At 40.0% G+C, this 11,634-nt stretch overlaps 2 protein-coding genes and 1 long non-coding RNA gene across 3 annotated transcripts in view; 2 read left to right on the top strand and 1 right to left on the bottom strand.

The window, feature by feature from the left end:
• Positions 1–1,324: 1,324 nt before the first annotated feature.
• LOC102210461 (uncharacterized) lies at positions 1,325–2,722 on the bottom strand. The gene is made up of 3 exons (XR_311424.1): positions 2,480–2,722; positions 1,620–1,724; positions 1,325–1,533 (listed from the first exon to the last, which is right to left on the bottom strand). It is a non-coding gene; the product is annotated as an uncharacterized LOC102210461 (long non-coding RNA).
• Positions 2,723–4,824: 2,102 nt separating this feature from the next.
• LOC102210170 (parvalbumin beta) lies at positions 4,825–7,011 on the top strand. The gene is made up of 5 exons (XM_005721696.1): positions 4,825–4,908; positions 5,380–5,447; positions 5,807–5,939; positions 6,384–6,493; positions 6,589–7,011. The coding sequence occupies exons 2-5, from the start codon at positions 5,387–5,389 to the stop codon at positions 6,612–6,614; spliced, it is 330 nt and encodes a 109-aa protein (XP_005721753.1). The 5' UTR covers positions 4,825–4,908; positions 5,380–5,386; the 3' UTR covers positions 6,615–7,011.
• Positions 7,012–9,120: 2,109 nt separating this feature from the next.
• The window catches only part of pvalb9 (parvalbumin 9), a 3,067-nt gene continuing 553 nt past the window's right edge, over positions 9,121–11,634 (top strand). The window contains exons 1-4 of the mRNA XM_005721695.1: positions 9,121–9,384; positions 10,221–10,288; positions 10,772–10,904; positions 11,368–11,477. Of these exons, the coding sequence (XP_005721752.1) occupies positions 10,228–10,288; positions 10,772–10,904; positions 11,368–11,477 (304 nt within the window). The 5' untranslated portion in view covers positions 9,121–9,384; positions 10,221–10,227. The remainder of the gene's footprint in view (positions 9,385–10,220; positions 10,289–10,771; positions 10,905–11,367; positions 11,478–11,634) is intronic.

The raw sequence follows: 11,634 nt of genomic DNA, 5'->3' as shown, positions 1-11,634 counted from the left end.
AGTCATCACATGTTTATTATATAATTCAATTCTAATTTATATTGTACCATTATATTTATTCGCCAGCCTTGTGGTCAGGTCTTATTCTGAAAAAACAAAAATCATTTCACACTTTTTTTTCTTTTTGTGGTTTCTTTGTTTATGAAAATAATAAAGGGCACTCATCATTACAAACAATGAGCAGTGATTGCAAAGAAAAATCTGTTCCCGATTATGTCTGTTGTCATTTTGAATCCCAGATAAATACCAAATCAAATGGAAATGGTCTAGAAGCTACTATGTGGTGCATTGCTCAGAGAAAGCAATATTAACCATAACTAACAGTGATTTTACTGCCACTAAACCAGCTGGTGCTGGTATCAGTGGCAGTCACCAGCTATAACATGGTCTCTTGACAGTGATCTGTCAACCTTACACTGTCTTTTACTTTGCAAAGCTAAAATGTATCTGGTGTCTTCATCTAATATTTTTATTTTTCAGAGTTCTGGTCAAGTCTGCACAAGATCTGAATGATTTGCTGCATGGGGATGATCCTTTTCCTACAGTAAACCCCAAGTTAGATCTCGCTTCTCTGCTTTGTGTCCCTGCTAGAATATATGTTTCTTCATGGTGTGACTTTTACTAGCCAGTGAGAGACACAGATGAGTAGTTACAGTAAAACCTACTGTTTTGATGTTATATTGAGCACTGGGTCACATCCAGGCTAGCCAAGGGGGTTGGGGAGGAGTACAGACTTTTGACTCTCCACTTAACCGCATGTGCAATTTTCCAGTCAGCAAATGAAGTCGCCCCAGTTTAACACTCCATGCGCAGTAATTGGTGTGAATATGTTTACATTTAGATTCCGTGTGTTCAGTATTTATCCCGCGTTCCTTGAAATCATTTTAAAGAGGTGATTGATTGATTTGCTATAGATGCAAAAAAAAAAAGTCATCAAGACTACAGATGAGCCATTAGAAGAAATGGTTTCTTCTGCCTTTACATTTTACATTCTCATACAGCTAATGCAGCACAAGGCTCTGGGTTAATATAACTCCTTATTTTAACAGATCGACTGCATGCATTCATTCCTACACCGGGTCTTTAGTATCTATGGAGAATATTAACAATTAAGGTGGGGATCGTGCAGTTTAATTTTCACTTAAAGTTTAACGTTACAAGAAAAGATATTCAGCCAGCATGCAACCAGCTTCAGTTAGAAAACAGTTTCCCAAGCATATCACATCTATTTGGTTTTTTCTTATTGTCTTTATAGATGAATGCTGGACAAAAAAGCTAACTTGTTACGGTTCGATGGTGAGGGCTCAAGCGCAGGACTCCAGAATCAGCTGTACACAATAATTTATTTGCAGAATCCACATTGTGTATTTATGGGAAGTGCAGGGCAGTGCTATATACAATTAGGTGAGGGACGGGGCTCCGGGGAAATCCACGGGGGTAGTCACGCATTCTCCAACTCTCCACACTCACAGCCACAGGTTCACTCTTCCACACTTGACACAAAGAATCGCACGGGGAGGGAATCCAGGAGGTCTGTAGACGGAGGGATGAGGATTAGTTACACAGTTCACTTTTAAACACTTGAGCTTAGCTTAGCTGTAGACTTGACTTTCACTAACGCCTGGCAGACAACAATCCAGCGAAGAACAGCAGTCACCTCCTGGCTTAATTGTTGACCGCCCTGATTAGGCTCACCGACGGCGTGAACCCACAATGACTTCCGCCTCGGCGATAGAGAAGAGGAGAGAGAGAGAGTGGAAGTTGGAGAGAAAGACAGAAAAAACCTCAGATCAGCTGGACGACATAACTACATTATCACCAAAAGGAATTCAGATTGTTAAGAGTATAAATGGTCGTGTAAAATGGTGCTTTACCACTAAAAGTCCTGCATTTATTTGTAAGTAACAGAAAAATGTTCATCAGCTGTTAGTAAATTACTCATTAATCGTGGATAATGGAAGTAAGATATACCAGTGTAATCACAGACACATGACTACAGAAAATAAAATAATGAAAAAATGAATAAAATTGCACTTTTAAAAAGCTAGAGATAGAAAATTTCACTAAACTTTTGTTCATAGTGAAAAAAAAATTGTATTACATTTCCACCAAACTGTTTCACTGCAGTAGTAAGACGCAGGGCCAGATAGGTTGGATCAATACTAGTCCAACTTTCTTTCTTCTTCTTCTTCTTCTTTTTTTTTTTTATCTTACTTCAAACACTACAGACTAAAAAATGCTTATTGGTGCAAATTGCACCAGGGGTGCACAAGCAGGGCACAGTTGGCTCATGCAACTGATCTCTGGCAAACAGGAAAGTGGCTCTGAGGTGACTGGGTGTCTGGCAGAGCTTCGGAGTACCTGCATGACCCAGCAGAGAAACTCTGCGACGGGATTAAATTTCTGATCCGACGCATTTACAGTTCTGTCAATGATGCACATTTATTTGCAACTTTCTCCCAGACGGCGAGTCACTCACCTGCCTGGCAGAGGACAGAGCGACAGGAAACAAGGGTCACTTCTATTTCTGCTGCAGCACCAAAGAGCGACCTTCTGCTCTCAGGCGGAGATATTGATTCAATACGTGCACTCTTCTGCACACAGAAGGCAAAATATCTCTGTGGCCTAAACCCGTTTCACAGGATTTTCTGAGATGTACATTTCGGAAGACGTCCTATGATCATTCGTTGCTGCTTCAGATTACAGGCGTTCATTGCCTTGCTTGATGGGTTTCATTCCTGCTGTGAGATATTTGTAATTTAAGCCTGATATTGAAGAAGGGCAGAAATAGTTACAGTATCTATGGCTGAGTCGTTTGAGGTGAGAGACCTCATTTGACCATAGCAGATGTTAAACACCAAAGATTAGTTTTACAGAGCTTTTAAGAAGTAAAGAAAAAGCCCCGTGAAACACATTTTAAGTACAATTTGTGGCTTCTTGGACAACCTATGCCTGAAGCCATTTCTGTGAAAGACTTATGGAGAACTGTAGCAGCAGCTAAACTAACAACGTATTACGTGTCCAGAGCTTGAAATTAAATATGTTTAATATAGATTCTGTTATGATTTGTACACACAATTAAATTCTGCTGGTATTTCAATAAAACTCCTCATCATCTCAATACTGCCACCTGATGTAGAATTACTGCATAACACCTGGCTATCCTAAAAAAAGCAAACATGATAAGGAAAGTCCCCAGGACTATCCCCGTTTAATTGTCATTTGTTTTGATAGTACGTGAGAACTCGGTGTCATTATGCAACCATCCGGTGCCAAACTGGATTAGTTAAAAGGATGATGATGATGATGATAATGGGTGCGATGATACCGAGGGTATCAGCTTTCAGCGTGTCCCCAAATAGCACCACAAATAGTTTCATCGCCATATGGAGAAATGGTTTGAATGGATGTAAGAGGTCCAGAAATAAGTTCTGGCATGAGAGCCGGTGGCTGTATGTAGGTGCATGATGATAGTGGTGATGTACTATTAAATTAAAGCGTTTCAATTAATCCCTGGAGCTCCCCACTTCATATAAACGTCTTCCTCCTATTCATAAGACTATAACTCACAGTTTGGCGTGGAAAATTATCATAACATTGTTTTAGTTCAGTATTGCTATTATATACAAGTCCCCTCTACGCATTCACGGCAATAAAAATGAATGAAACTTCAAAAAATGGGGCACAATGTGCATAAACATACATACGAATTAGGAAGATAGAAATCATAAAGACTCATAGAAACCGTAGTCCATAAGTTTGATGTAGATTTATATATATATTAATAATTCATATAACAATCATACACACATAATTGTTTTTATCAAGGGAATAGATAAGCAGGACAATGTTTTTCTCCATAATATAGTAGTATAATAGCTGATCAGCCTAGTGTTCTCAATGTTGCCATTATGTGAAGCTAAGAACAGCTGGAATAGGGAAAAGTGTTAAATGCATTCCCCTGTTGTGGGCTAAAAATCCAAAGAACAAATAAAGAAATGAACGTTTACATTTTGAACTTGGTGTTTTAACTTACGTAGGTTTTCGACTACAACGTCCCTACCTGCAGTGATCAATCAGACCAATCAGCCTGTTCTGACATTGGAAGGTCAGCAAAGTCATCGCAGACGTTTTACGCACGCCAGTTACGCACAAGCGCCGTTTTAACCAAACCGTGATCAGCGATGATGGTGTAAAAGCACAGAGATAATATTAGCAAAATGTACTGAGTGTTTGGGGGGGTTTACAAAAAAACAACAACAACAAAAACACACTGCTTTATTAAAGGAACTCTTCTGAAGGTTATTTAGAACCAAAGCTGGTGAAGATAGCTATTTAAGGTCATTTAAAGAGTTCATAATCAACACAACGCTTTTTCACATTAATACATTTATCATTTAAACATGATTAAAGACAGCGTTTGAAACGACATTCATTAAAGCACAGTCAACAAGTGAAATTACATAAACACAAAGCAAAAACAAAAAAATAATAACAGTATTAAGTACGGTTGACTTGGAATAAGACTTTCTGGCTTTCAAAGATAATATAAAAGTTTACCCCAGCTTTCACTCTGAGGTGTTCTGCACACTTTAACAGGCTGCAGAGTATGTTTCAACCAAATCAGCAACATATATTATTAGCCTTATGCAATATTAAGCACTTTCACATAGGCCTACGCTTAGCCTACCATTTAAGCATCTTCATTTATGTTCATATAAATAGAACAGCTCTGTCTACTGGACACATTTTTTGACTGACTGCTTTGCACACAGTGTCTGTTACATAGCCTATGCATCATATTTCGGGTGAGACAAGGTATATAAGCTGGTGAGAGTCGCTGGGGGCTTTACTGCAGTCACCAGATTCATCTGAGCGAATCCACTCTAGTCTTAGCCAGACCCTAAGGTGAGTTTCACTGAAGAGTTGCAGACCTGTAGGCAAGTCCACTTCCTGACTCAGAGAGTTACAGGGCTTCTACTTCTTCATGCAATGGGATATAAATCATGTCCAGATTTTGAACATCACAAGGCCAGATTTCAGCTTTGGACTAACAGAGGAACGAAACGGAGAAAGAGAAAAAAAATTCAACTACAGATGCAAAGGAGATTTAATCTTTTGCCTTTTGGAAGGCTTTATTTTGGAGAAATTGGACTACCTTTTGTGGCTTGGAAGACTCACAGAGAGGGACTGTGAATTATACTGCATGGCATAATGAGTATTGCATGAAGCCCTGTAACTCTGAGCAGTGCACTACAAAGTGCACTGAGGGAAGTTAAAAGGTGGCCTTAGATTGAGAGTAAAGCTGCTTCATCGTGTCAGATTTCCCCGCAGCCTGACTGACTAACCGATGACTTGTCCTCTTCTCTCCTCCCTCAGTTAAAAAATGGCATTCGCCGGAGTCCTGACCGAAGCTGACATCACTGCAGCCCTTGCAGCTTGCCAAGGTAAACATGATGAAACTCATAGCATTTTAACCTAGGGAAAGCCTAGACAACAGCCAAACTGTGACTGCAAAAACTTCGCATCCAGCTGCAAAATATTCTAAAAAATAAATAAAAATCTCAGGTGTCTGCCAGTAGTAAAGAGAGTTTTAAATGGCTGTATGTCTCAGCATAAAGCATGCACCAGTGCATCTACTGTAAGAAAAGCTGACCTGCACGTTAGAAAAAAAGCTGAGTGATGGTCAGGAAGGGAAAGTGGATACAACCAAATGCCAGGCCTTACATGCAGAAACTACAGCCTCTGCAAAACACACCACAGCCTGTGTTTGTGCTATAACCTCCCTCTGTCCATCTTTCCACAGCTGCCGACTCCTTCAAGCACAAGGAGTTCTTTGCTAAGGTCGGCCTGGCAGCCAAGTCCGCCGATGAGATCAAGAAGGCCTTTGCCATCATTGACCAGGACAAGAGTGGCTTCATTGAGGAGGATGAGCTGAAGTAGGCACCCTCTCTTAAATTTCACCCACAAGCTCCTCAAAGCTCTTGTAGCACTGGGATCATCTTTCTCTGGCTCAAAGTGAATTCAGAATGATGTCAGAGGCCCAAAAGCATCTGAGAAGCTTGGGCTACTGGGTGTTCTCCTAGACTGCAACTCAATACCAGTTCTCTCCTTCAGTGCCTCTCGCTGTAGGGTGACGTAGAACAGAGGACAAAGGAAAGGAATTGTAGCCTGTTTACATTTTTTTCATGACAAAGCCCAAAAACCTCAGCATCCAATAGAACAAGAAGGATTCAGTTAGAGATATTTAATATGCTTTTTGAATAGATGATCGGTTTAGCACAAAATATTCACTGTGATCCCAGAAAACAACTGTTCAAAGAAAGGCTTCTCTTTTAAAAAGAAAAAAAAGCTCATCTTTTGTCTCTGATTACCCTCTCCAGGCTGTTCCTGCAGAACTTCTCTGCCAGTGCCAGAGCTCTGACTGATGCTGAGACAAAGACATTTCTTCAGGCCGGTGACTCTGATGGCGATGGCAAGATCGGAGTTGATGGTGAGGAAATCTTTACCTCCAGAAGAACAATGTAAAGGCCATCCAACAAAAGCAAAACAATAACCTTCTTTCTTTCTTTCTTTCTCCTTCTGCAGAGTTCGCTGCCATGGTCAAGTCTTAAATGAATGAACTGACCAACTGACTGACTTCACAACTCTAAAGGAACAACTTGAATCAAGACATCCTTTTCCTCTCTTCTTCTCCTCTTCCCATTCACTCTCTCTCTCTCTGTCTCTCTTCAGTTCTCCACACCACTTTTATACACTCAACCTTTCACCCCTGACCATGGACAAACTGCTCCCTCTCTTTCTTTCTCTGGCAGTGCAGACCCCAATGCTGTCCACGATGAATGTAACCAACTAAGTGTATAGCGTGGTTGACTCGTGTCTTTCTCTCTCTCTCTCTCACTTCTGTCGTCGTTTTACTGTGACTTCTGCTTTCTGTGAGATCAGTGATGATGCACTTTTAGGGCAAACGGACGGACGATGAGAAAACAATAAAGGTTCTTTTTTCAGTAAGACAAGTCTGACCCTGTTCTTTGCTATTCAGTTGTGAAGTATTAAATCAATGATAGCTTCTTCTTTTTAAAAAAAAAAAAAAGAAATTCAAAAACATTCTTTTAAATGCATGAGAAAACTTCTACATGTAACATCCACCCACCCACCTATCAATTCCCCCATTGCCTGTGAATTGGCTCTTTAGGTAATCTTTAGGTAATCTGGCACAGATGTGCCTATTTTAAGAAAATAAATCTATGCTAAACTTTTAACTAAAATGCTAAACTAGTAGGCGAATGTCACTAATTGACTCTGTATAAATGATGATCATAGCCATCATAATGTCACCCCCATGGGTTTGTAAAGTCCTGTATTGAAGTCACGAGTTCAGAATTTTGCATCACCGTCTGAGATTTTGGAGCCAAACGTTGAATAGGTGATGGATGGGTTAAGGGGGATTGTAACATCTAGTTCTTTTATTGAATCGCTTGCTAAGACCATAAAAGAAGGGGCATTTTCTCTTGTACATCCAGAAGAATGCAGTTCTAAAGCACATCTGCAACAACATGTATCTTCTGTGAACAATTCATGGAAGTGATATGATATGCAATATTCAGAAATCAACCCACTTAAAACACTTCAAAAATATCTATGTGCAAACTGACTTTAAATCATTTGATTACGTGTAGATTTTACATGTAGTTTTATTACAAGTACAATGTAAACCTATGAATTTAATGGACTCTGTTCAAATGAAATGTACTTGATTTGTATGCATTCAGTTTATACTATATTTTCCTTAATGAGTCATTATTTAAATAAACAAACCTTTTTATTTTACTCAAAATTATTTATTATTTATTAAGTACCAGTAGTTATATCAGACCAAATAAGCCTGTTGCAGCAGACCAGTTGAGTGTACATACTGTATATGCAAAATTTTCCACTATAATGCGCTCAGTTTTTTATTTGTGTGAGGTGTAAGGTCCTGTTTTGGTTGCTTAAATGCATTTTTTTAATTGACTTTTGCACTATTAATGCATTACAAGTACGTCCAGCTGTGCTGATGTGAGACTTACATAACCTCTTAATCTAGATCCACAAATACGCTGACACACACCTGACTCCTGCTCTACATAATCCAGCTCTTATCTCTTACAGTATCTGGTAATGCTTAAATTCCACCTCCCATCCAAAGTGGGAGAAAAACCAACAACAACATACAAGAGCAAAACTTGATTGATAATCGCAATAATAGTAAGCAACCACAAGGTGTCGCCATTTAAAATAAATAAATACAAAGAGGACTTTCAGATGCTTGATGGTTAAAGTTGCAAACGTCGAGGCTTGGAGATAAAGAGGTGGAGTTACTCTTGGGGTAAATAGTTCATCTTTTTGTGTAACAAGTAGGTGAGACTGATGAAAATGCTGTTACTTGCAAAGTGTTAAGTCAGAGATTTGCAGCAATTGAAAGTTTGAAAAAAATAATTAGATTTATTCCCCCTGGTTCTAGTTACAGAAAGCACCCGTCCGTCCCCCCCCCCCTCCTAAAGCCATTAGTGCTGACTGGATTCACCAGAGACGCTGCTGCGTCAGATGGTTTGGAAGGCTTCCCCTTTGCAGGAAACAAATTCATCAGTTTAGAGTGGCAGGCTGCCAGCAGGCTCTTCAGCACAGGCCCCACCCAGCCTCTCACCTTTTAGCACAGGTGCATGAGTGAGAGCTTCAAAACCTCTGACAGTAACAAATGATATGCATATATCTAAATTCTCACTAAAGAAACTTGTAATCTTCATGTTAACTTGTTAGGCAGGTTGATGGCTCACTTGCAACAAACACTGAGGTTTTGACTTCTGAATTTTTACTATCAGAGCATGCGTAATGGAGTATTTCTGATAAATTACGACCTGCTTGAGTCATCCAAATCAAAGAGACTCTTCATTAAAGAAACAAAACAAAACAAAGAAATGATGCCAGACTGATTATTGGATACTTTTAAGGTTTCAAATGCACCTGCAGGGAGAGAGAGAGAGAAAAGAGAAGCGATGGGATGGGGAAAATGTAAGGGAGGGGGAGAAAGGGAGAGCAGTGTAACACAGGGGGAGAAAGTTGATTGGACGAACCACACGCTGCCATATGAGTAACGGGGGAAAGGGAGAGAGAGTATAGGAGAATGTGCAGCGGATATAAACCGTAAAGGTTAATTGGACAGGTGAGCGGGTGAGGAACACGAGACGGAGGCGGCTGGCTGCGGGAGAATTTGATCCTCGGACAGATTGGAAACTCAAGCATCGCACTCGTCGTATATAAGGCAGAGCCAGCTGTCGGCAGCCACCAAAGAGTCTTATTTGCTGCTGCTGCTGCTGCTTTTGGACCCGGACCGAGGCAACTGCGGTGAGTAGCCCACAGCTGCACAGGTAAACTCTCAGTACAGGTGTGGTATCTGTCTGGTGTGGTCTGTTGGTGCAGTGGCACAGCCTTTAGACTATTTGGGTTACTTTTTCAGGGACGTGACGAAAGTTTTAAATTCGTCTAGCACTGCTTAATTCCTCCAAACATGACAGAAAGGTGAGATTTTTGACCAAAATACAGGTTCGGGCTGTTTCTGCTCATGCTTTTAACAGATTCCCCTAAAACAACCTGATAAAAACTTGCAGATCATTTTTTATCTACGTTTATTTTTTGTTTAAAGACAGCAAGCTGTCGAGCGCTCAGGAGAGGGTGTTTTAACTTTTCCTAGTTCTCTTTTTTTATTCGTTCTGCAATGGAAGTTTAAGTATCACAAATTTTACTCCTTCCCTCCCTCTGTTGATTTTTTTTCTTGTAAAGTCCCTAAGTGCCAATTATTTTTGCACAGAGCCAATTAAGCACTTCAAACAAGGCCAAAAAAAAAAAAAAAGCCGATTAACAAGCTCGCAGGGGAGATCCAATCAAAAAGCACAATTAACCTGGCATCAACGATAGGACAGAAAATATGTTTGGAGTTTTTTGGTAAAATAGAGATTGTACATAAAACACATGAAACCCACTCATCAAAAACTCATAACCTGAGGTCTTATGGGATGATGATATTAACCTAGATACCACTACAGATATTAAAAAAGGTAATCCAGTGTGATACAAAAGTGGGCTGAGAGGATATCACACAGCCAAATGTAGGTTAAGATAATTAGAAAAAAGAAAAATACAGACCTATGTGTGTTTCTTTAAGACTTTTCTTCTATTTGCAGGACCAACATGTCACTCACATCCATTCTTTCCGCTGACGACATCCAAAATGCCATTAAGGACTGTGAAGGTAGGATGTCAACTTATGCACACTGGACCACACAGTACCTAAAAATGATCAGTTATGACGGTTGTATGACTTATATGCAAAATAAAATACATTAAATGCCGAATAAACGGTTGCTGTAGTCGAGTTTTTTTTGTTTTGTTTTTGTTTTTGCAGAAAGGTGCATAATCTTCTCCACAGCTTTTCAATATTGTACAGTGTCCTCGCTACTAAAGTCGCACCCGCTTTAAATCGGAATTTATTTATTTATTTATTTTAAAAAAGGGGTTTTAATAATCTTCTCTGTTTTTTATACTTGTGGGGGCATGGCTGCTGGCTTTAAAAGTTTAAAAAAAGAAAGAGAAAAAAAGGGGGGGAATCCCTCCCTCCGTCGCTGCAGACACATGCCGTTTTAATCTCCACATCACCTCCCGGCCCGGTGAACCTCACGGGTCAGCTCTGTTTCTGTATTTGTTTCTCTTTTTTTCAACATTTGTATGCTTTCAGCTCCGGACACTTTCTGCTACAAGAAGTTCTTTAAGCTGTGCGGCCTGTCCTCAAAGACACCCAAGGAGGTCAAAGATGTGTTCCAGATCCTCGACGAGGACAACAGCGGCTACATCGAGCACTCTGAGCTCAAGTGCGTAAAAGGATACGGGGTGTCTGCTCTCCCAGAGGCGCTGAATCTTAGTCTTTTCTTTTCAATATGCACTTTTGTTCCTCTACCAGGATTTACACCGTCAACTAACTGACCCAGTGCGGTGTGGCTTCATATTTAATGTGAATCTATCTCGTATTATTTCTCTGATAGAAAGAAAAAAAGAAAGAAGGAGGCTTGGTACATTAAATCACACAGTAGTACTCTATTACTGTGATGAATGTTAAGCTGTCTCGCAGTAATCCACTGTGAGTGGTGTTTTCATTTCATTTCTGTTACACAATTCAACCTTTTTTTGACAAGAGGTTTGACTTGTGCAGTCCAGTTTAGGAAGTGGTGTCTTTCTCCGTGTTCTTATTAGTTTCTGTTTTTTAAAACATGCCGTATATTGTCATCCATAAATATCAGTCATGGCTAAATATCATCATTGTGTGTGTGCGTCTAGGTTTTTTCTGCAGCGGTTTATCCCCAGTGCACGGACACTGACTGACGCAGAAACCAAGAGCTTCATCTCAGCAGCTGATGATGACAGCGATGGCAAAATTGGAGTAGACGGTTGGTATCTGGTTTCTCACAAAAAAAATCAGCATGTGGGCAGAAATGATCTTATTAGTCGGATTAAGACTCAGCTGGTGGAAATGAACCAACACAGGCTGTGCCAAAAGAGACGAACTGGGTGATATATGAGATTTAGTGTGTGTGTGTGTGTGTG

Source organism: Pundamilia nyererei, unplaced genomic scaffold (assembly GCF_000239375.1).
Source record: "Pundamilia nyererei isolate P.nyererei 1_Seehausen unplaced genomic scaffold, PunNye1.0 scaffold00005, whole genome shotgun sequence".
NCBI lineage: Eukaryota > Metazoa > Chordata > Actinopteri > Cichliformes > Cichlidae > Pundamilia > Pundamilia nyererei.
This window is presented reverse-complemented; position numbering and strand designations above follow the sequence as displayed.

Bases quoted from the DNA above. Each gene is read 5' to 3' on its own strand.
- LOC102210170 (XM_005721696.1), top strand. From the start codon at position 5,387: ATGGCATTCGCCGGAGTCCTGACCGAAGCTGACATCACTGCAGCCCTT. The intron at 5,448-5,806 runs GTAAACATGATG...ATCTTTCCACAG, and splicing joins AGCCCTTGCAGCTTGCCAAG to CTGCCGACTCCTTCAAGCAC. The intron at 5,940-6,383 runs GTAGGCACCCTC...TACCCTCTCCAG, and splicing joins ATTGAGGAGGATGAGCTGAA to GCTGTTCCTGCAGAACTTCT.